General features: G+C 49.7%; 1 protein-coding gene across 2 annotated transcripts in view; it reads right to left on the minus strand.

Annotated features, from left to right (window-relative positions):
* Nucleotides 1-22,064, minus strand: part of LOC119433420 (kelch-like ECH-associated protein 1B) — a 39,515-nt gene extending 17,451 nt beyond the window's left edge. Inside the window, exons 1-7 of one of the 2 annotated variants that reach the window (XM_037700621.2) lie at nt 21,633-22,063; nt 16,352-16,754; nt 15,590-15,788; nt 12,195-12,344; nt 10,577-10,858; nt 6,273-6,685; nt 5,708-5,913 (exon numbers count right to left, since the gene is read on the minus strand). In XM_037700621.2, the coding sequence (XP_037556549.1) occupies nt 5,708-5,913; nt 6,273-6,685; nt 10,577-10,858; nt 12,195-12,344; nt 15,590-15,788; nt 16,352-16,689 (1,588 nt within the window). In that variant the 5' untranslated portion in view covers nt 16,690-16,754; nt 21,633-22,063. Of the gene's footprint in view, nt 1-5,707; nt 5,914-6,272; nt 6,686-10,576; nt 10,859-12,194; nt 12,345-15,589; nt 15,789-16,351; nt 16,755-21,632 lie in introns of both variants that reach the window. The other variant, XM_049659213.1, reaches the window with a different exon arrangement.
* Nucleotides 22,065-22,933: the final 869 nt, after the last annotated feature.

A 22,933-nucleotide genomic window follows, 5' to 3' on the forward strand; every position in this document is an offset into this window, starting at 1 on the left:
GCAATATAGTATCAGGACAAGGCCAAGACAAACACTATGTAGTGCAACCTTATCGCAGCGATAATACCCACGGAATGGAGCTGTTGCAGATTACATCGGGAACGGTAAGCCCAGTTCGAACGCGTTGGTGTCTTGGCTCGACCCCGTGTGCCGTCGTTGTGCAGACTCGTCAGAAGCGAGTTCATGTAAACGCGGTCGATAAGATAACTTGGGAATGGGTTTCTGATTACTTATAGCGCAGATTAAAATGTCTTCGCTTACGCGTGACTTTGCGCTGCTATGAAAAGTGAAGTTGCTCCAGTATGTCAGTCGCCCTTGCGTGGGGTGGAGTAGCGCTGGCTTGCATGCATGCTTATCGAAGTTCAAGATTCCGTGATATTTCTCGCGCGCTGCGTACGTGGGTGGTTGCGGACGCCCAACTGAAATTGTCTAATACCGCGCGGCTCCGTGCGTCTGCGTGAACCAGTCGCGAATGCTTTGTTGTTTTTGGCAGCTTGTGGAAATCGTTGTGCGCTGTCGAAAGAGTGCCGGCGTCGTGTGTAGGTTCGGCCAGGTCTTTGGCATATGACAGGCGGAAACGCGCTTCGCTGTCTCGTCCGTCACTGAAGCCGGCCGTTAGTCGGTGACTCGCGAACAGAAAACGTGGGCCGATCCTGGCGGTAGTGCAGAAAGGACCCAAGCGCAATGGCACATACCCCTGTGAACAAGCGAAGCTGAGACTGGCTAAGTCTAGATAAGCATGGTTGGGACTTCTTAAGCTTAGTCAGTCATCGATAGCCAATCAATCGATAATCGATCAATAATCAATAAATTCTGGAAAATGCTGGGGATGGCTTGTAGTGCTTAGCCTAGCCCAAATACGTGCCCAATACCTAGCGATAGCCAATCAATAGTTAATCGACAATCGACAAATAATAAATTCGGGGGAATGCTAGGGCTGTCTTGGTAGTGCTTAGCCTAGCCCAAATACGTGGTCAATACCTCGCGATAGCCAATCAATAGCTAATCGAACAATAATAAATAAATTACGGAAAATGGGGCGATGACTTGGTAGTATAGCCTAGCCCAAATACGCAGCCAATACCTTGCGTTATCTAATCGATAGCCAATCAATAGCTAATAGATAATCGATCAATAATCAATAAATTACAGAAATTTCTGGGGATGACTTGGCAGTGCTTAGCCTAGCCCAAAAGCCAGGACTGGCTTGGTGCCCATCAGCTACGCTGTCTGTTTAGCATTGCGCCACCAGTGCAAGCTACGCTAATTGTTTCTTATGGTGACGGTCATGATTCGATTAGCACACCGAAGCAGGAAGCGCACTCAGTCACTTATCAGCACTATAAGGCCCGCATTCACAAAGGGAACTTAAGAAGGGCGTCAATAAGTGCTGGAAAAGTACAAGGGTTATGAAAGTTTGAGGAGAGCACTTCAAAACGGACACTTAAGTATCACTGTTGAAAGTAACGCTTTTCGGGTCAAGTATGTCATCTGGTGTCGAGGGTACGTAAATAATTTACGTGCACGATTGGTTAGTCGTAATTTTTTTTTGCAGCAGATTACTGCGAATATAAATGTTGCAGTGCTTGCACGCGCATTCTGCTGAGTAAAATGCAAACAACTAGGTATTTGGTTTTAGCGCTTTACTCAAACTCGTCTGGCCACAAGTTCACATTGGTTCTCGCAGCCACTGCGGTTTCTGTCGCCGTCCCGACTTTTCTTTTTTTTGTATAAATGTGCGGTGTTTGTGCGTAGAGTGTGTGTGTGTGTATTGAGTGTTTTCAACCCGCGCGGACGATGGAAAAAAAAAAAAAAAAAAAAAAAAAAACTTTCGCGAAGAAGAAAGCGCCGTGCCCCAGGAGCTCGTTTCACGCAATAATTAAATTATTAAACATTGATTGATTGATTAATGTGGTTTATCGGCGCAAGGGCCAGATGTGACCAGCGAGCGCCAAGGCGAATTATGATTAATTAATTAATTAAACATTCACGAGGTCCCCGGGGAGGTGACAACCTGAAAGGTTCCGGCGCCGTAGAATCGCAGCGCGATCAGAAGCTGGAGCAGCGGCGGCACGGGGTGAGCGCGTTCGTTGTCTTTTCGGGCTAGTGGCAGCATTTCCGACAGCCGTAGCATGGCTTGCTTGGAAAAGCGGTACCGCCACGAGAATTCTGCGTCACTCTATACTTCCATGGGATTCTGTCGATCCCTAAGCCGAGGCCGTATGGCGGCGCGTATTGGTATATGCCTCATCATCCGTAACGTCGTGCACACGTCCGGCGAAATCGGCAAAGTCGGTGAGGCTGCCGTAGCAGTCGGCCATCTTGGTTGCTAGGCGAGAGTAGCGAAAGTCGCACTTAAGGGTGCCAATGGCTGTACTTTACTTTCCGGCACTCAAGTGTCGATTAAAGTTTACCTTAAGTGCAAGATTTGTCTATGAAACGCGTTAAGCATCGACCGGCTACTTAAGTCGTAAGTTATTCCGTTTGTGAATACGGGCCTAATACCCCTGACACACGGACACTCTGAAGTCCTTTAGGTAAGGGGACATCTACTGGATAGGCGTTCAAGCGCAGTGACACACGACAAAGGAGTATCTCCCTCCTGGCAAAGTTCCTTTGCGGGAAAGAATATCGGGCATCTACTTTTCAAGCGGAAAGGTGTATTCTCGCATACAGCGTGCACAATTCATCAATAGAAGAAAACCTGTTACATAACTAAGGTGCCCTGTAAGTATTTGTTTTACCTTGGAAAATGTTTTAAATTTTAGCGGGGAAATTCGATTTGTCGAACAGCCGAAGATTTACTCTAGCTATACTCTCAAACGCCCGCACCACGTCGCTAGCGCCGCCATGTTAAATTCCAAGTATGCGCATTATAAGCCACCAAAAATGGGAAAAAAATGTTTTTAGGTTCTACAATCACTAAATGTAATCTACATGCGCAGCTTCTTGTAAATGTTTTCTCCTGCTGCTTTAACAAGCAGCGCTTTTCTTCTCTTTTTCTTTCTTTTTTTTTGCGGCTTTCATTTGAGAAACCACCTAAAGAAGTTAGTGCGCTGCCGTGTGTCATCGGCGCAACTCCTTCCTGCAAAGGGTCCTTCGGAGTAACAAAAGGGGTTTTCTGCAAAGGACTTTACTTTTGCCCGTGTGTCAGGGGTATAAGGCTACTCTTAAAACGTTTGCACCCTTTGGGGCTTATGTTGTCCCACAACAATAATCGTCATCTCGCGCGCATTTCCATTAACGCTGCGCGCCCGGTACTAGCAGGTCACGAACGACATGCCCGTTATCAGCGTGACACAGCATTCTCGACAGGAAAGTAGCGAGCACAGAGTTTTCAAGAAAGGAAACGCAAAAAGACAGATGACGACTACATTCTAAAAAACGCTTAACGTTGCACTCGGCCGCGCAACGCTTGAAACAGCGAAGCTGGGCGATCGTAGCCCATTATTTTTCGGAAGTGTGCGCGAACTTTTCATCTTATTGCTCATGATGATGATAATATTTTTCCGCGCGTCTCGGACTTACGGCCGCCCACCACCCGGTCTAATTGACTGGCTGACCGCACCAGGCCTGACACCAGCTGACAAGGGCCCCACCCCCGGATGGCGTGACCGCGTTCCTGCCTGCCGATTTGCTTCGCTCCTGCCATGGCGACATTTACACCTTTCCACTCCTATCTCATTTTTCTCTCACACTACCCTCCCCGTTGGCGCTGAGCCGTGCTCCCTCAAGGGCTGCAGAAGATAGCGCCAACCTTTCCTTTCTCAAAACGAACCCCTTATATAGTAGTCACTGCGCATTGCATAGCGCAGCTTGCAACACCGACGCCGCGTTCCAATGCCGACACCGCGTTCCAGGAGACCCGCTCCGTGAATGTGTCTCTCTCTCCAACTTACGGCCGTCACTGCGCGTTGCCTAGCGCAGCTTGTAACACCGACACCGCGTTGCAATGCCGACAACGCGTTCCAGCAGACCCGCGCCGTGAGTGCGTCTCTCTCTCTCTCTCTCTCTCATTTTCTTTATCTCTCTCCCGAGCATAGCGCGCAAAACCACTTCACCTCGCAGAGCATTGGCACGAACGCGTGTGAACGCGCCAGCTGTGGACGACGACGCTCGAACGCAATCATATGGTTTGCATAAATACATGATCTGCAAGCGTGGCTGTATATCCTAGTGGTTACGACGCTCGCCATCGGAACGGGCGTACGCGGGTTCGAATCACGCCTCGGCAAGAAAGTTAATTTTTCTTTCATTGCTGATGATAATAGTTTCTTGATACGAACCACTAATTACGGCTGGCTTAAACTGCTTCGCTGTTAAAAGGTTTGCATCCTTTGGGGCGTATCTTGTCCCCCAAAAATGATCATCTGTCTCGCTTGCGTTTCCTTCAACTCTGTGCTCCCGGTACTCCCAGGTCACGAATGACATGTGCATTATCAGCGTGACATGGTATTCTTTACCGAAAAGTAGCGAGCACAGAACTTCAAAAAAGGAAATACAAGCAGATGCAAGCAAGACAGATGGCGATTGTTTTGTTGTGGGACGAAAATAAGCCCCAATGGGTGTGTATCATTTGCTGCCGTTGTGTAGCAGTGCTCTAGGTGTGATGATCATCATGCCTCATAAAGAAATAATAAACGAGCGCTGCGCGCGTTTCGTCTGACGTCGCTCGCGTGTGGCATGAAACTGACACGTTGCAAAAGGTTACAGTATAGTCCCTCAATATAGTGACATCGCTTTATTCGAACTTTCTCGTGGTCCCTACTGCAGTGGCGCCGGACTCCGCTGTTTAGTATACGGAGTGTGGAAGCGTAATAACCGCACCCTTTGCTTTCATTTGTATCAACCTAGAGAGAGTCAAGAAGCGCTACGAAGGCCAGTCTGCTACGTGGCGAAAGTTCCTTGGACCTAACTGTATCACGTGGTGATAGCCGACAGACGATTCAGCTGCTCACGGGCGTCGGCAGAATTTCACCACTGTCATGTCGCCACTGTCGAGCGATGCATTGTTTCAATATGCGTTCTACTAGCTCCCGCGCTGTTGGAGCACACATTCCGCGTTGCTGCGGCTCTTTTAGAGCTCCGCTTTAAACGAAATACCGCATATAACGAAGTCCATTTAGAGTTTCTGTTACTTCTGTATAACGATCGAGGGTTTATTGCATGATAAATTATTTCGGACGCGCCGACGTTCGCCAGTATTTTTTTCTGGACAATCTTAAACATCCGTTAAACGCAAGAAACAAACGAACGAATGATAAGTCGACAATGTCATGTCATTATTGATCAAGAGCTTTAGCTTGTCCATACACGACATTACCGTTCAGGAATGCAGGGCTACGGGGCACGTAAACGTGAGCAGCCGGGTTGGTGGCGTCATCTTGTGGTGGAGTGTTTAAGCAGAAAAGGACACAGGAGCGCTTACTACAGTGACTAGCCATATTCTACTTATCTGCGGGTGCAAATCGTCGGCACCGATGCAACCGACAACGTATGACCGTCCCCTTTCCTTTACCGTTTGGACAAGAACGCCCATGTATAACACAAGAACGTTTCACGCGTTCTTGTTGGACAATGCGTCACGAAATGTCGCTACCATGCGTTACTCCTGTTCACGTTTAGCGTAAACCCGGTGTTTCCGTAAATAGCAAGACGCATGCGCACAAGCTAAAGCTCTCCTAATGCTGTGGGAATTAGCACTCACCTGCTCCGCTGCGGGGCACTTTGAGGGGAGCCACGACGTCCCAGCGGTCCTGCTCCGGGCAGTACCGCTCGACGAGACCGAACTTGGTGGCGCTGTCGCAGCCGCCCACGGCGTACAGTCGCCGACGAACCACGGCCGCGCCGAGGCCGTACCGAGCCAGGGACAAGCCGGCCACGCTCGTCCACGCGTTCGTCGACGGGTCGTACCTGCGCATTGCCCGCCGAAAGAGCGCCGGCCTTGTATAGGCAGTGTGTGTTTTTGGATGCCGGTGGGTCCGTTATATAGTTCCCGCCCTGTTTACTGCTTGGTGTATCCAATGTTTAGTCACCTAGAAATAACGTTCATTTTTCCCGTGTGACAGGGGCGCTAGCCCGTCGTTCGTGCCATCTGCAGGGCTCCCGTTCAGAAGTGGCTTCATTGTAGACGTGTCGCGTATTGCGGTAACCCGAAGAAATTGACACGGAGTTTTAGCCCGTCAAGCTAAACCCCCGTTACCTTGGTGCGCGCGCGCGGGAATCGCGTGGAACCCGAGCCCGACGGCAAACAGGGAGTACCTCGCGCTCACCTCTCGACGCTGCTGAGGCAGTTAGTCCCGTGCGATCCCGCCACGGCGTAGAGCAGTCCGTCGAGCACGGCGAGCCCGAGCCTGTGCCGGGGCTCGCCCATGGGGCAGCGCTCGCTCCAGCCGTTGCGCGCCGGGTCGAAGCAGTGGACCACCGCCACGTCCTCTCCCATCTCGGGCGGCGGCCGGAGCAAGCGTCCGCCGACCACGTAGAGCAGGCCCGCGAGGAAGGCGCCTCCGGGACCGCTCCTCTCCAGGGGCAGCGGCGGCAGCGCGCTCCACGAACCGGACTCGGCGCTGAAGCAGTCCACCGTGCTCAGCGAGCGGCGCAGGTAGCCCCCGGCCACGTAGAGCAGCGACGGGACGCTGGGGCACCGCTCGTCGCAGCAGCTGCAGCCGCGGTGCAGGGTCAGGTCCTGCGAGCGAGCGCGGGTCGATCGGATGGGCCCCGGTTAAATAGCTGTATAAGGGTTCGTGGTATACGGAAAGGCAGGCCTGCAAGAAATGTCGCAGTTTCACCCGAAAGGCCAAGCATCAGTTGCGATAGCAAATTAGTAGAGAGCTATACGGAGTAAAGATATTAGTTTTATCAGCTGTATAAACTTGGACATGCAGCAGCACCAGCAACGTGCAGACCTGTTGTCGCCGTTTTGCCCGCGTTCGCACCCAACGTGCGCCGCGTTGGTGACTTTGCCGGTGCCTCTGGCGGCGGCTCGGAGGTTTTCGACGAGATCAGAACGGGACACTCGTCGAGCAGCGTCGGAAGTCTTTACCACCTTCTCGCCTAACAACGTATTTTATATAAATACGCATTTGGTGCCGCAGCTAAACGTCGCCTCCCCTCCCTCCCGTCCCCCCACGGCCTTTCGCGCGACGGAAGAAGTCAGGCTTGCTCTCCGTCGTGCGTTCGCTCCTCGTGAAAGCGCGCGTCCCTCGCGTGCTTTCACTCGCACGTGCAGCATACGGCGTTACGGCAATAGAGAGTTTTAGTTTAGGGGGACGCAAGTGTAGGGGCCCGCTAGCGCTAGGGGGCCCCTACGTTTGCGTCCCCCTAGTTTGAAACTCTCTAATTTCATCGCCGTTGGACTTCATACGGAACCTCACGGAGACGACGCCGACGGCAGAAATTCGCTTGGAGTGTCCATATAATTGCTATCGCAATAGTACGGACACAACTATAGAGTGAGACAGCAAATAAGAAAAATGGAGGACGCCTAAGCTTCGCTTTTAAGAGTGGAACGCGATAGCGTTATTGGGCCCCGTTCGCATCGCATTTTCTTTATGAGTAGGCTTCACTGCAACACACAATATGGTAAAGCCAGCTTACAAAGACCAAGCTTACCGATCCCCTTAAAGTCGGATTCACTTTTGAACACTAATGCATTGCTGGGAAGACATCCTTCCAGAGGCAATATAAGCTGCCTTATATCAAAATGTGATGGCCCTAGGACCTTTTAACAGCGAAGGTGTTTAATTAAGCCAGCCGTAATTTGTGGTTCGTATCAAGAAACTATCATTATCAGCAATGAAGAAACAAATAAAGGAAAACAAGCTTTCTTGAGGCGGGATTCGAACCCGTGTACCCACGATCCCAAGGCGAACGTCGTAACCACTAGGCTAGACAGTCACACTTGCAGAACAACCATTTATGCGAACCACCGCCTCCTATGATTGCGTTCGAGCGTCGTCGTCTTCGTCCACACCTGGCGCGTTCGCACGCGCTCGTGCTCTGCGAGGTTAAGAAGAGGTTTTGCGCACTATGCTCGGGAGAGAGATAAAAAATGAGAGTGAAAGAGAGAGACGCATTCACGGTAGCGGGTCTGCTGGAACGCGTTGTCGGCATTGCAACGCGGTGTCGGCATTTCGGCCAGCTTCGCTGTGTCTTGAGCTTTGCACGGCCTAGTGCAAGCTTTTGCCTTTTTATTGCGACTCAAAGAGGATTTCTGCCGTCGTCGTCGCCGTCGCCGTGAGGTTCCGTATGACGTCAACGGCGATGAAATCGTCGCCGGACGCTGTATGTGCGAATGAAAGGGCGCGAGGGACGAGCGCTTTCACGGGGAGCGAACGCACGGCGGAGAACAAACGCGAGTTCAGCGCCGTGGTCCCTGAAGGGCTGCAGAATTAAGCGCCTCTTTCCTCCTTTACAATCACCATATATATAAAGCAAACGCGACTTCTTCCGTCGTGCGAAAGGCCGTGGGGGAACGGGAGGGAGGGAGGGGAGGCGACGTTTAGCTGTGGCACCAAATGCCTATTTATAACAAAACGTTGTGAGGTAAGAAGATGGTAAAGACTTCGGACGCTGCTCGACGAGTGTCCCGTTCTGATCTCGTCGAAAACCTCCGAGCCGCCCCCAGAGGACCTGGCAACAGTCACCAACGCCGCGCGCATTCGGTGCGAACGCGGGCGAAACGGCGACGGCGTCGACAACAGTTCTGCGCGTTGCTGGTGCTGCTACTTGTCCAAGTTTATACAGCTGATAAGACTACTATGCTTACTCCGTATAGCTCTCTACTAAGTTGCTATCGCAATTGATGCTTCGCCTTTCGGGTGAAACTGCGACATTTTTTTTCTATTACTTTGTTAATTGTTTGCTGCTGCCCCGAGGCGCGCACGTCTCCAAAACGCATTTGGCAGGCTAAGTCCTGTTTGACCTGCCGAGGACGCGAGCGCCATCTGGATGGTGTTTTAGCAAGTAACATACCCGGGCGTGCCGCTCTTTTATAGTAAATATGCTGGCAAGAGGGGTTTGTGTTTGAGTTTCCTCGTAACAGAATTATGTTTTGTCGTACATTCAAATTACAATCCGCGGCGCTACCATGTCTGCAGGTTGTGGTTAAGTCGTACTTCACGATTTTCTGACGGATATTACTTTGAGAAATTCGATTTTTGTTCACTAACGCCTTGCGCCACACGGAGGGACTGCGCGGTCGGGGTGGTTCGGGATGATTTTGTTGGCCGGGCAACGCCCCCGACGCCGACACCGGATTTTCTGTGATACGGGGCCCTTAACGCTATCGCGTTAAATATCCGGCAGGACCCATCTCATGATGACTGTCGACGTAAAGAAAGCATTCGAGCAGTGTTTAGACAACGCGTCATGAATGAGGCGTGTGCTCGAGCCGCACTCCTCCCTCGCGCTTCCCTCAGTGGACACGTTGCTCCGTCTAGCGGCGCGCGCGCGAAGTCCCGCGCATGTCCCCTTCCTCTTGCGTGGCCTTCTAGATTGCACTGGTGGCGCGCCGGTGTGCGCTGACGCCGAAAATTTATCCCTCGTTATAACCCAGGGCATTCGCGGCGCAGCGCTAAATCGTCGGGCTGCTTTGCATGAGTAACCCGTTTGACGCGAGTTCGAATCCGCGCAGCACCGGATATATCTTATATGATTTTTTTATATATTGAAAAGCGGCGTAAAGAGGCTAGATAGATAGACACAAAGTGGCTGAAGTAGACTAAGAATGGTAATCGCATTAAAACAGCGTTTGTGTTGTCGTCGTTGCTGTGTTCGTGTTTTGCACGCCTGTCTTTCGGTATACCATGTATCTCATTGCCAACTTGCTTCATCTCCAGGCGCTCTTAAAGAAAAGAAAAAAAAAAAAAAACGGATTTGGACCTTGACGGAGGCAGAGACGTAGAGGAAGGATGTCCGCGTTCAAAGGGAGACAAAATTGAAGACAAAGTCAGTTTAGTCTGATAAAGTGTCAAGTCTATTCAAGTCAGCGTTGTTGGTTTCGCGGTAAGAGGTTAGTTACTACAAGAGAGTAAACGGAGGTCAATTTCGATTTTTCGAATTTCGCGCGGGATCTCCAGCGCCGGCATTTTAGTCTGCCGTCTTGAAGGGATCAGGAGAGGTCGAGCACGGGGTGGAGCAAACGTTTTCCGACAAGGAAATCTTCCGTACGCAGGAAGCCTTCGTATTCCTGCCTACTTCGGCCCTGTTTACTACGACGTCACCGATTTCCACGTAGACGTCGTATGTGGGCCATTGTTGCGCAGCAAAAGTTCTCGAAACTTCATAGGTTCAGTCTTCAATCGGCCGAAAAAGCCAGAATTACTTCGTTATATTCATCACTGCATGTACTACGCTACACATCTATACTATATGGGGATTTCAACGGTGATTTCACCTACTTCGTTATATTCATTATTTCGTTATATCCATTTCGTTATAGCGAGGTTGAACTGTAGCCCGATCAAATTGCCCCCTAACAGCGAAATCAACGAAGACAGCGTTTCGAAAGAACACCTTATCAGCCTATTCTAGTGTTTCCGTTTGTCACGACCGGGCAAAGCGAGAGAGGTCTCACCCGTACGACGTCTGCGAGGTAGTCGGCGCAGCCGGGGCTGTCCCTCAGGAGGGCGCAGTGGGCAAGCTGGCGACGCAGGAAGCTGGGCGCGAGCCGGTGGCAGCGCACGGCTTTCCTGAGGGCACTCTCGAGGTCGCCGGCGCGCTGGCGCTCGTCGTGGCGCACCCAGCGCACCAACGCCTCGTACACCTCGATCTCGCTATGCACGTTCAGGCCGTCCCTGCGCAGCAGCTCGATGAGCCGGGACCATGGCAGGGACAGGAACTCGTCCAGCCGGCACACCTGCGTGGTGCCAAGGAAAAAAAAAGGGGGGGGGGGGGGGTCATTGCCATCGTGGTGCTATACAGACTAGCCAGATCAAGCGACCAAGCCGTACCACCATTTTTGTTGTTTTGCCAGTTGGTGGACATTGCAGCCATCACGGCTCCGTTTTCGAGACCTGCTGGGCTCTAGAAATGCCCGGAGGAAAGTGAGCTTTAGCCATTTGGCTTTAACGTGATGAATATCTTTGAGTGAAGCCGGACACTATTGACCCTGATCGAGCGAAGTGTGATATGTGCGCCACAAGGCGATTGGCATCGTTACAATGAGAAAGTCAGCTTTGAAAAGTCACCTGAAGAGCTTGCAGTGTTCGTGCAATTCAATGGCTGCTTGGCTGTATAGAATTGCATAAGTAGGGGATATATATATATATATATATATATATATATATATATATATATATATATTAAAATTTATGTTTTTGACTGAAGTTGATTTCAACCTCCTTGAATTTTGGCCTTCAGCAAACCCGGAAATCCTTGGAATTTTGCGTGGGGTTCTCTGTACGAACCCTGATAATGCACAAAAACTTATGTTCTTTGTTCACGGGCATATGGTGTCCTTGCAGTTCAATAGTGAGATCAAGAAGAACAAAATGTAGCCGTCACTTCTTCGCCGCGGCCAACATTCGTCACATCAGAGGAACTGCTTCAGTCTTATAGACTATAGGTAATTCGGTCTCAGCGAGGGTCTCGACTGTGACAGCCTTGATTCCTTCAGGCTTATCGGCCATGTTGCCTGCTCCTAAGCTTAACACATTACGTCACGCCTGCGGTTGAAAGGATCATCCGCCACCACGGTCGTGGGTGGCGGATGATCCTTTCAACCGTAGGCGTGACGTAATGTGTTAAGCTTAGGAGCAGGCAAGGTCGTGGGTGGCGCTGGCTAACACTCCCATGGCTAGATCTAGTACACATCGTCATGAGCCTATATTGTGCTCTGTGCAGGACGAACGCCTCTCCCAGCGATCTCCAATTACTCGTGTCATGTTCCAGCTAACCTCATTTGATGCCTACAAATTTCTTAAGTTCGTCACAACACTTAATTCTCTGCCGTCCTCGACTGCGTAAGCTTTCCCGTGGCACCACTTCTGTAACTGTAATTCTGTAAAGACCACCGGTTACCTGCCTTGTGAATTACATGGCCTGATCAGCTCCATTTGTTTCCCTCATAATCTCAACTAAAATATCCGCTACCCCCGTCTGCTCTCTAATCCACACCGCTGTCTTCCTGTCTGGAAGCAGGATCAACAGATCAACAGATCGGCAAGCATGTAGTATGCAACGCGGAGGCTCACCATGGAGAAGTGCTGCTCGGCGAAGCGCTCGGCGCGGTCTTGCAGGTCGCGTATGTGGTGCTGCTGGCAGAACTCGGCGATTCCGATGCAGTTCGAAGGGTCCAGCTGGCGCTCGAGGAATCTGCAGCAGGCGTTCGTTATGCGTTGCACCTAAAACGGTGCCGCTCGGAGAATCACTTCCACTGCCCCCGCCACACGGGAAAGAGAGAGAGAACAAACATGAATGCGCTCAGCTAACGACAGCTGCTGTGTACTGTATACAGCTTCAACTTGGTCTGTGTACAGACCTTTCCAACGAGAGCTTCCCGGGCGTCGCCGCGATGCCCTCTGTACTGTTGTAATTACGCTTGAGCCTCTCGCAAGGGCACCGCAGAAGCTGCAACGTGTGCCTTTAATTGTAGCCCCGCGCGACAACCCAAAAATATGTTCTTTCTCACCCCGATGGAAACGTCTATAGACTGTAGACCATTCGGCCTGTGGTCGACGTGCGCCGCCACTTTAACCATCCTGGTGCGGCGAAAGCTAGGGGTCGCGTTAGCCAACTGTATATCGTCAGTGGCAGGTCAAGAATGCAGCGGCAAGTGGAACATGGCGCAATGTGGTGGAACAGGGAACATGTGCGCATGCGCCGGCGAAACACCTCGTCCTATAGTCAGTGACATCAACGTGTAAAAAATGCACCAGAGGCGGCCCCCGGAAAAGCGTGATGCGCCTGTTCTTCATCTTTCCGTGCTTCAGAAAACTTCTCATCTTTGAACGGACTTGAGATGCCGTTGGAACTGTGCTATATACAAGGATCAGGACATGTTCTGAAGGATCGCTGTTGCGCTTCTTACTACACTTGCGTGCACGTTTATTAACATTGGAAAGCGTTTATCCACTGCTAAAAATTACAGAAGAAAGGGAAAAAAAAAAAAACGCCATTACCATTCCAGTTTTTAAGTATGAGACGGACAGAAACGTTGCGCCTGGATGATGTTATAATGGATGAGAAGCGGCTGCATTCGAATCCCGAAATTGTGAGCGTGCCAACAGCATGTCAGGAAGTCAGCCTGCAAATTATTACGAGCAGCTTGTTATTCGCATTGGCCTGATACAAATAATGACGTTTTTTGGCGCCAGTGTTACCAAATCCAAGGCTGTGTTCTTGATTGTCACTTACTCCCGATTCCCCGCTGCCGTGTGAGGAAAAAAAAAAAAAAGAAAATCGGTGGCGATCTCGCGGTAAATGCGAGAGAAATGCGTTAGCATTACGTCGCACGTCTTTGAGGTCCCAAATCCATGATTTAGAGCGCCTTTACCAGATTGCAAATTGTTGTTCCGGAGCTCATTCGACACACGTATTGCCTCTTCGAAGAGCGAATACACTTGGTCTGCTCCGGTGGTCTGCTCCGGACCACCGTCAATTGCACTATGTATATCGCGAGATGGTAGGAGATCAATGGGCCATTTGTTATTTGAAGGAATGGTGGCACAATCGAGGCCTTGTAGTAAACGAAAGTTTAGTTATTCCAACAGTTTCGAGAGCTCTCTTCGTCGGGGCAGTTTCATATACCTCTACCACGTGACCGGCTTCCCGCACTTTTTGACACTTTGACACTCCTAATGCACAACGCATGCAAATTATCCGTGAATGTCCAAAAGTCAGGCGAACACACCCAGCTAAGGCATCTGGGGACGTATTCTCGGACGATCACTTTCGGCGATACTATAACGCCTTCGCGTGACGTAGTGCTCAACCATCCAATCAGATCATCCGGTTTTGCTCAACCGGCCAACCAGCGCGCGCCTGATGGCCGAAGCGATAGTATCGGTGAAAGTGGTCGTCCCAGAATATGTCCCCAGTTCGTAGGTGCTACTGCCTATGCGGTCTACATTTAATCGAAACATGTACACTTGGGAAACACGTGTTCCATTCTGTTATATTCACGCTGCGCTAATGTGGTCCTCGCGTTGGTATATGTATACCTTCACGGCCCATTGCGTTCGGTGTTATAGTTCGTATTATCGGTTCCCCACATTCGTATAAATTTTTGTTTTCGGTTTTGATGTGGTTGTCGCGGCGAACTGCTCGTTGCATATACGTGTGTTGTGTTGACGAAACTGTCGTTTCTCTCATCATACATGACCATGTGCTTATACTCCAACACCAGCACACCGTGCATCGGTGTCTCAGTTCGGCCGCGTGCCGGTAAGAATCCGCTCGCGAGTCGTATCGTTTGTGCAGGCCGGCCCTCAGCAGTGACCAAGGAGGTTTTAAAGAAATTATGGAGTGCCAGCCCTTCAGATTCTTTCCAGCAGAGGTGAAGCCAGCGCTTTCCCCTACTTCATCTTTAAAAGATGAAGTAGGGGAAACAACCAGCGCTTTCCCCTACTTCATCTTCATCTTTAAAGTAGCTAGGTGGAGAAAAGTGGCAGTTCAACTGATCTTGCTCGGTTATAATAGACGCTAGACTGTTTAACATAATAAATGCTGGTTGTTTCGGGCTAGAATATTGCCATTGGCTGAGTCGTCATATCGCGATTTCCCACGCATGTAGTCAACACGTTCAAGTTTCATCCTAAAACCATTGACACAAACAGACGCATCAAGAATAATGAGTCTGGCAAAATTACCTGTGTCAAAACCGCTCCAGAGATCATTTCCACTCCAGATTTTTAAAGACGATAGTCTTTATTGGGCTACCTAAACGCGAAAAACTTTGTCTGCATGTCAGTCGATTCAACCGCCCGGCCAAAACCAACGAAGCTACCAGCACTGGTGGCACGGGGTCATACACGTCAACATTATGCAACGCAAAGAAAGCCTCAGGCCTATTTGAGGCAAAATATATGTACATAACCGTGATCCGCAGCCTTCATTTAATTAAGAATACACATTGGACTGGTTTTTACGTTAGTAAATGAAAAATCAACGCGTTAGAAATGGTGTCGAAGAGACGCTACGCGTTAAAAACCAGCCGACTGAAGCCGCGGCTCTGTAGCCGGCTTTAAGCCAACAGTAATAAAAGGTCCCAACAGATGGCGCGAGAGCAGGGCGAACGCGGGAAATTTGAATCGATTTCAGCAAAACCTCAATTGCATCCATCATGGGAGGAGTGAGAGGGGAGGGGAAGAGAGTGAGGGGTGGGACGGGGGAGTTACGTATCAGGGCCGGCAGAAGACTATCGTCTTTCGACGTCATTTGCAGCGAAGCAAGCAGATATGCAGCCAATATTTTTTAAAACCTCCTTGGCAGCGACTACAGTGAACTAGAAGTATTAGTTCTAGTTCACTGGAGTAGTCACCCAGTAACAAGCTGCCCAGTGAGGCGCCATCTGCGCATGCGCATTTGACTCCTCGCGAGTGGATTTTTTATAGCGTCCGTTAACGCGTGCTTCGGAGTGGACGCCTACCTGCAGCATGTTGGCGGCGAGCAGCAGCTGGCAGACGTTCCTCTCGTCGACCTCGATGCGGCCGGTGTACGCGAAGCGCACTATGAGCTCCATGGCGCGCAGCCCTACGTCCTTGATGGAGACCCGGTGCGTCTGCGACTCGCGCAGGTTGCTCGTGAACATGGCCCGGAAGTACGGAATGGCGGCCGCAAGCACCACTCTGCGCACACATCGAGATAGAGAGACGCCAGTGGCGAGAATTGTCGAAGTCCCGTGTTTTTAAAATGTACGGAGGTTGAAAATTGTGTGCCCTTTGGCGACTCGCTCAAACTTAAAGTCTGCCTATATGTTGACAGTCTAGAAAGTGTATATACTTATTTTTCATGCAGTTTGTAAAACGTTTGTACAAGGAACCTGTGAGATTATGATCTGACACTGTTCAGATAATAATGTGACCAAGTCGGATCATCTGGTCAGATTATATGAGACTAGTGTCAAATCATGGATGATCTGACACTGAGATCTTTCTTTTTCTTTCTCTAACTGGACTCTTACTTTTTTTGTCAACTGTACCATTTGTAGATTGCTAACAAAAAGCGCGTTAAAATCTCTGGACCACAAGTAAATGCATGGTCCACTTGTCATCGGCCAGTTATCGCTAGTTTTTGGCGACTCGTCTACAGATACACAACAGAGAAAGAGGACAAGTCAGAGCAGTCTCTACAGAGCCTCTTAGACTGTGTGTATAACTTCTGAACTTTCGTAATGACTCCTTCCGCATACCTGTGCGCCTGGACGACGCCTTCGCCGGACGCGTCGATCTCGACGTCGCACAGCTTGCGGTCGCGCCACAGGGACTCGAGCGAGGACAGGGCCTCGCGAGGGTACGACGCGCCTTCGGACTGGTCTTCCCGGTCGCCGGAGGGCCACGGCGTCAGCGGCGACGACCTCGAGGCGTCGTCGCTGTCTCCGCTGCCGTCCGCACGTCGCGGCCCCACGCGGAAGCAGCGGTTGCGGCGACGCCTCACGGACCACGGTCGGCATACACGGCTTCGTCCTTCGCCGTGACCCTTGCATGTCGTACGCATGCTAGAAGACTCCTGCTGCTGCTGTCGGTCCATTCCAGACCGCGCGCAACCGCTGGTGGTCGACGCGAGGCCGCCTCGCCGGTCCGTGACTCCGTGCTCTGTACATGGAGAACGGATATGGAGAACGCGCAAAAAAAAAAAAAAAAAAAAAAAAAAAGTTTGAGTCCAAGTCGCCGATGCGGCGGTCGGGCATGGCCTGACTGTCCCAACGTGGGAGCGGCCCGCTGCGCGCTGAGTCGCGTGCCTCAGGACTTTCATTAAAGTTTTACATCCATCCATCCATCCAAGTCGAATCTCTGCCATGATCATTAGCTTGGTTGAGTATGCAAGGCAAATTCCTCTTTCATATACAGGGGGAGCATTTCCAGGTTGCATGGAATTCTTAAAAATCGCCTGTGGCAGATAGCACAATTCTTGTCCTTAAGCGGGATTATTCGAAGAGGCGGACATTACTAGCACGAGAAATCGAAACGCATATACAACCAATTAACAACTAGTCACTAATGAACTTCCTAATTAATTACTTTACGACACATTTTGCAATTCACGAATTGTAGCCGGTAAGCTTGCAACACGTATCCGCTTGAAATGAATTTCCAGGATGACACCAGTTTCGAGACGTTATTTCGCAAAGCGTGGAACGAAATGCGTGGGCGTTTCTGATACTTTTGTGCTTCAATGCATAGAACAGCGTTCTGTTAAAGTAGAACAACAGTGCATTCTTAGGGCGAGTTTGATGGCGCATATCTCCAAACCATGGTGTAATTCTGGAAATTCATTCCAAGCAAGACGTTGTCTTCGTCTGTCGCCTCTTTCGCCGTCCTTTCGCAAAGCGTAGCATTTGTGGTCTGTACATATCACCACCACCATCATCGTCACCATCATATTTTTATGTCCACTGGGGGCAGGACGATGGCCTCTCCCAGCGAGCTCCGTTTGCCCCTGTCTTGTGCTAGCTGATTCCAAGTTTCCTCGTTTCATAACACAACCTAATTCCCTACCGTCCTCGGCTGCGCTTCCTTTCTCCTGGCACCCGTTCTGTGTAACTCTTGATGGACCACCGGTTATCTGCCCTATGTATTACGTGGCCTGCATTACGTGGCCTGCATTACGTGGCCTGCATTACATGGCCTGCATTACATGGACTGTCATGACACTGCACACATGGTACACTATAGTAAATCTGCAACAGCTGCGACCGCTTGATCGCGACGAGCCAATCAAATGCAATATAGGGTTGGTCGGGTTGAGCCCACGCTCTTGCTGCTTTGATTTCGATTACGGGTGTTTGTGCTATAGTATTTAGCAGTGACTCGAACGGCGTTCGTAAAGTGTGCAGTACCCAAATTCGCAGCGACGTGCACGCGCTGCTGTTCCAGTAAATATGTTGCTGCACTGTGGAGAAATGCAGCGCGGAAAAATATTCACTCGAATTAGCTATGCATTTTGCGACATAATTTCAGTCGGTATTTAACGAAGCTGATGCGACGCAACAAGTTTCTAGCCACCAGGGCATTCTGCATTCTCAAATTACAACGTTCGCCACAAGGCAAATAATTAGAGAGCTAATGAGTGAAATGTTTGGAAATTGATAACATTGGCAATTATTGTGTAAATTATGATGTCCGCCACTGCTGCAAAGCTTGGTCGACAAAAAAAAAACAACTGTAATTCATAATTTTACCTCGAATACGTTATTTTTTTAATAATCTTAGGCCATCGTCAAAGAGACACGCGATATACAAAGTGATACGAACTTTCCACATATCGCTCTGAAGGTAAAGCCGATTGATCCCAAACGCGTTTAACAAGTGACGATCGCTCCTAGATTTGGTACACCCTGCTTCTCGTTGCTGACGCACTATAGCGCCGTACAGCACCATTTTTCCTCAGTAGAGGCGGGCTGGCGCTCCACAGTCGTTACAGTTGGAAAGTTCGGAGATTCTAGAAGCACTACGTTGTGCATCGTTCATATTTCTGGTCGTTGCGGTTATTAAAAATATGAGCCATAGCATGAAATAGCCGTCCCTTAGAGTAAGCTTAAACTGCTGATATTAGCTAGCCTTTAGTGACTTGGCAATATAGGTGTATCTCGTATCTTAAGAAAACACGATACCTCAGTTGACGTATCGGAAATACAGACACTGATACCCGTATTGACGACTTTGTCATGATGCAGATACGAGATACCCAAGCAGTATCAGTATCTAAGATAAGCGTATCTTCGTTACGACCAAGCCCTTGGCGATGGACTTTGGGTTAAGGCGAGGCTTTGTGTATCGAGTCGGACCCGCTGGTGCTGCGATTGCGGTGTTTGGACCACACTGCGGAGGCTGCACTTAAAGCGAAGCTTTCTTCGTGACGTCCGACAGCACTAAATGGTATAGGCTTTTAATTGCGCTGAGGAGTACGTGGGCGGTCTGGGTGATAGCGTCAGCACCGAGGAGAATTTCGCGGTAAGAAATTAATTACCATTGAAGAGAAAAACCAAGGTCGAACTACAACCTTTTTTTTGAATTTCGCGCCAAAACTCCAGCGCCGGTTACGTCGGTGCCACGTCACGGGCGTCAACGTAAACTTTCTCGCATTTGGATCGTTACGGCGCAGTAGGCGTTCTCGAAACTTGCTAAGCTCAGTCTCAGGCTCCTTTAGAATGTACGATAGTAGTCCCTATCTTTGCCGGTAAAAAAAGGTTAACTGGACCCGAGAGGACGATGACGTCACAAAACGCGACGTCACCGCGAGGTAGTGCGGGGAGTTTGATGCGGCGGCGCCACCTGTCTCATTCTCGCAGTCTTTTCTGACTTACAAAATTTGCTTTTCACGGAGACAGCGCCGTTTATTATTATTATTTTTTGTGCGAGTTTAATTTACTAGTTTACTAACACCGCTCAGCTATTTCTTTTCTCGTTCGTGTCCCCTTTAAACCCCATAATTGGATTATGAAAGAAGCTGGCTTCGGCAGTTATATGCGCGTCTGCGTCCTGTCACGGCTGCTCATACGGATGGAGGAGGCCAAGGACGGACTCGCGCAGTTCGATGATAAGAGCTGTTTCCTACCGCGCGCGCGCGCCGATAAAGGCGAAAGTGCGACAGACAACCAGCGGAATGCCGTTGTTATCGTCTCCGCGGGGTCGCGCGATAAGTGACTTTGCGAATATTATACTCCCAGGGAAGCTACGCGATCCGCTCTCTCGCGTTCTTACCTGCAAACGCGCGTTGACATTTTTTTAAAAGGATCGTCGCTAATCCCATTGAACGCCGCACACGCACGCGCGCGCACACACGAAAGACATAGGCAGGAAAGATGTTCGCATCCCGTTATTGTGTGACAAAAGATGATGGAAGTGGAGCGAAATTAAATCCATGTGCGCACATCATCATCACCATCATGATCATAATCATCATCACCATTATTATTATTATTATTATTATTATTATTATTATTATTATTATTATTATTATTATTATTATTATTAAAAGCATAACACTCGAAGACAGGCTCACAGCTATTCAGTTTCAGTTCAGTTTTATTCCTTAAGGGCCCCTTTTGTGCGCTGCGGTGCTTTCGGAACCGTTACGATATCGTACGGAGTGGTTAACGATGACGAAAAAATTTATGGTGGGGTACGTATGCGTCAAAGACGGCTAATCTAAATGCTTTCATGCGCTGCGTTTGAGCCACGTGGTTTCTATTGTTTCGTTTACCTCCTCTTTCAGCAAATGTCTTTAGTACTTAGCTAAAAGGTCGAAGGATGACGTGTAAATACTTCTGAAGCTTCGTTTGTGGGATGGCTGTGGAGCGTTATGGCCGCAGCGAGATTGCAGCTAGCATGGCGTCGCTATGTCTTCTTGGTGGGTACGCGGTCTCTTTCAAAGACCATCTTCCGACCCGACCTCGTCGGTGACGTCATTCGAGCGGTTTAGCATGACGGATCAGACACGTATAACCCCATGACCCAGCCTAAAGCTACCTGACCGATACGCCTAATGACGCGTAATGACGCGTCATTAGGCGTGTCGGCGTATCGACATTATATAGGGTTGCGGCGTATCGACATTAGGGTTGACGCGTAATGACGATTTACGCTTGGTTGTGCTGTCAAATTCCCGGGGTTTAGCAGCTGGTATTTCGTTGGTTTCTGGAATGGCACAACTTGTCAGTGAAGACGGCTGACCAGTCACTGCGGTTTAATTATGTAGATTTTGTCTTCTTGTGTCTTCCATGGAGATGGGGATAGCTAAGCATCTTCACCAGGGAATTATAAGGCGTGTTAACGATGGCCCCTCGCGTGCATGTATCTATTTAGACAGTCTATAATACGCACATGTTTCACCGTAAAATGTATAAGCAGCTACGGAACGACCTGTAATCACAATGCATTGCGCTTATTGTTCACCATAATGTTTACCGTCTTGGTTTAAGCAACTTGCCTAAAGTCTATAAGACCACACGTAGGGTAGCAAACCGGATGTTTCTGTTTTGGTCAACGCTCCTTCCCCGTCTATTCTCACGCACTTGATTCAATGGTCAATAAATGTTTTTCACCACCACCACCACCACACTTGACTGACAAAAGTAGGCTTTGTACTTTGAACGGGCTGTGTACGCTTCCAGGTTTACAGACCACAGTAGACCGACAAAAATAAACTTGTTAGCTACTTTTGAACAGCTACTGTATGTACAGAATGCTAAAGACAGTCTGTTTACTTCTACTGTCACAAAGGACAGCTAGGTCTGTAGAGGCAAAGCACTACACTTGATACTTTATTGTCACTTGGATAAAAAAAAGTAAATTTAAGGGTTCAGAAGGAGTGTGCAGGTCTTGCGGAAAGGCGAGAGCCGTGCAAACAGATGTGCCCGCAGAACATCTATTGACTTTGTATGGAAATTCGTTTTTTTCTTCTTCTTTTTGTTTGTTTACATGAGGGGTCCGAAATGTCCCGGTCTGGTTATGCTCGCACAAATGACTTACCGTGATCCCGCGGACGATCACGAAGAATCCGCTGGTCCCGGCGTCGTCGCGCGTCCAGTCATTCAGTGACACAGGAGCTCCGTGCCGAAGCTTTCCGTTCACACAACCCTCGACTTTCGCCGACGGGGCTTCGCGCCTTTCTCCGAAGCTTCCGTCGTCTCACACTCCCTGCGACGTCGGAGTCTCGCCCTTATCGTCGCGGGTGAGCGACGCCAGCCCCTGGCGCGCGAGATAACGACATCGTCGACCGGCGGCAGGCGCGGAGAGCGACCGTCCAGGCCTCAGCGTCAAGGACCGCCGAGTGTAGAGGGCCAGTGCAGCGCCGCACGGTAGCTCCGCTTGTATCGACGCTTCGCGACCACTCTTTAGACCGCTGTTGAATCATCCCCGGCCTTTTGGATTACGCGCTATTTACCATCTAGCTAGGCTCATCTCGGCCATCGGCCCGAGCTACTCTGCATTTTCTCTTTCCACCGGCGCAGCTACTTACTATTTCCGTCCGCGCCCTGGGACTCGGCCCTCTCTGCGAAGCGCACGGTGACATTACCCAAAATATATGCGCCCGAGGGGTCTGTTGAATTGGTTACCCGGTGGTTATATCAACCGAGCGAAGCAGAGAAAAGACGGCCGTCTGGCAAGCTATAACGCTGTTGTGACGTAATCAAACGCGCTGCAGGCATTCCTGGAAGAGAGATTTGGCAGAAAAGGAGCCAAGAGGACTAACTTGGAGGGACCGTTCGTTATAGCTTCAGAAGGCTGCAGAAGGGTGAACAGGTGGGCTTGCTTACGGATATTTGTGATATTCAAACGCAAGGATAGAACAGAGACTAAGGCAAGCGCTTGCCATGTATTGGTCTTTGTTCTGATATTGTTTGCTTTCCAGTGCCATCAATTCAGAAAACTGGTTTATTGATGGCATTTAATGTCAAATTTAATGGCACCTAGCTCTGGTAGGAGCTATTAAAGGGCATCTAATGGCCTTTCTTGTCTGGTCATTCAGATCGAGTGTTCAGTAATGGTCATACAAAGCAATCAGCAACTCGGCTTTATTAAGACACTATAGTTATCTCCACTAAATTGACTTATCCTCAAAGTGCAGCTTGAATGCTGTTTTGCACAACTCTGTTCTCTGGTGTGCTCTGAAACGGACAGTTGAAGATGGTCATTATTTCCATAAATCACCATTCACGGACATCTCTTGCACTCCCCTCCCATTGGAAAGCAGCCAGGAATTGAACTGGCCTGGCACTTTAGAAGACTGACGTGGCATGGCTTTTATGGCCACCATATTACAAAGAGTT

The sequence above is a fragment of the Dermacentor silvarum genome, chromosome 11, assembly GCF_013339745.2.
Source record: "Dermacentor silvarum isolate Dsil-2018 chromosome 11, BIME_Dsil_1.4, whole genome shotgun sequence".
Classification (NCBI taxonomy): Eukaryota; Metazoa; Arthropoda; class Arachnida; order Ixodida; family Ixodidae; genus Dermacentor; species Dermacentor silvarum.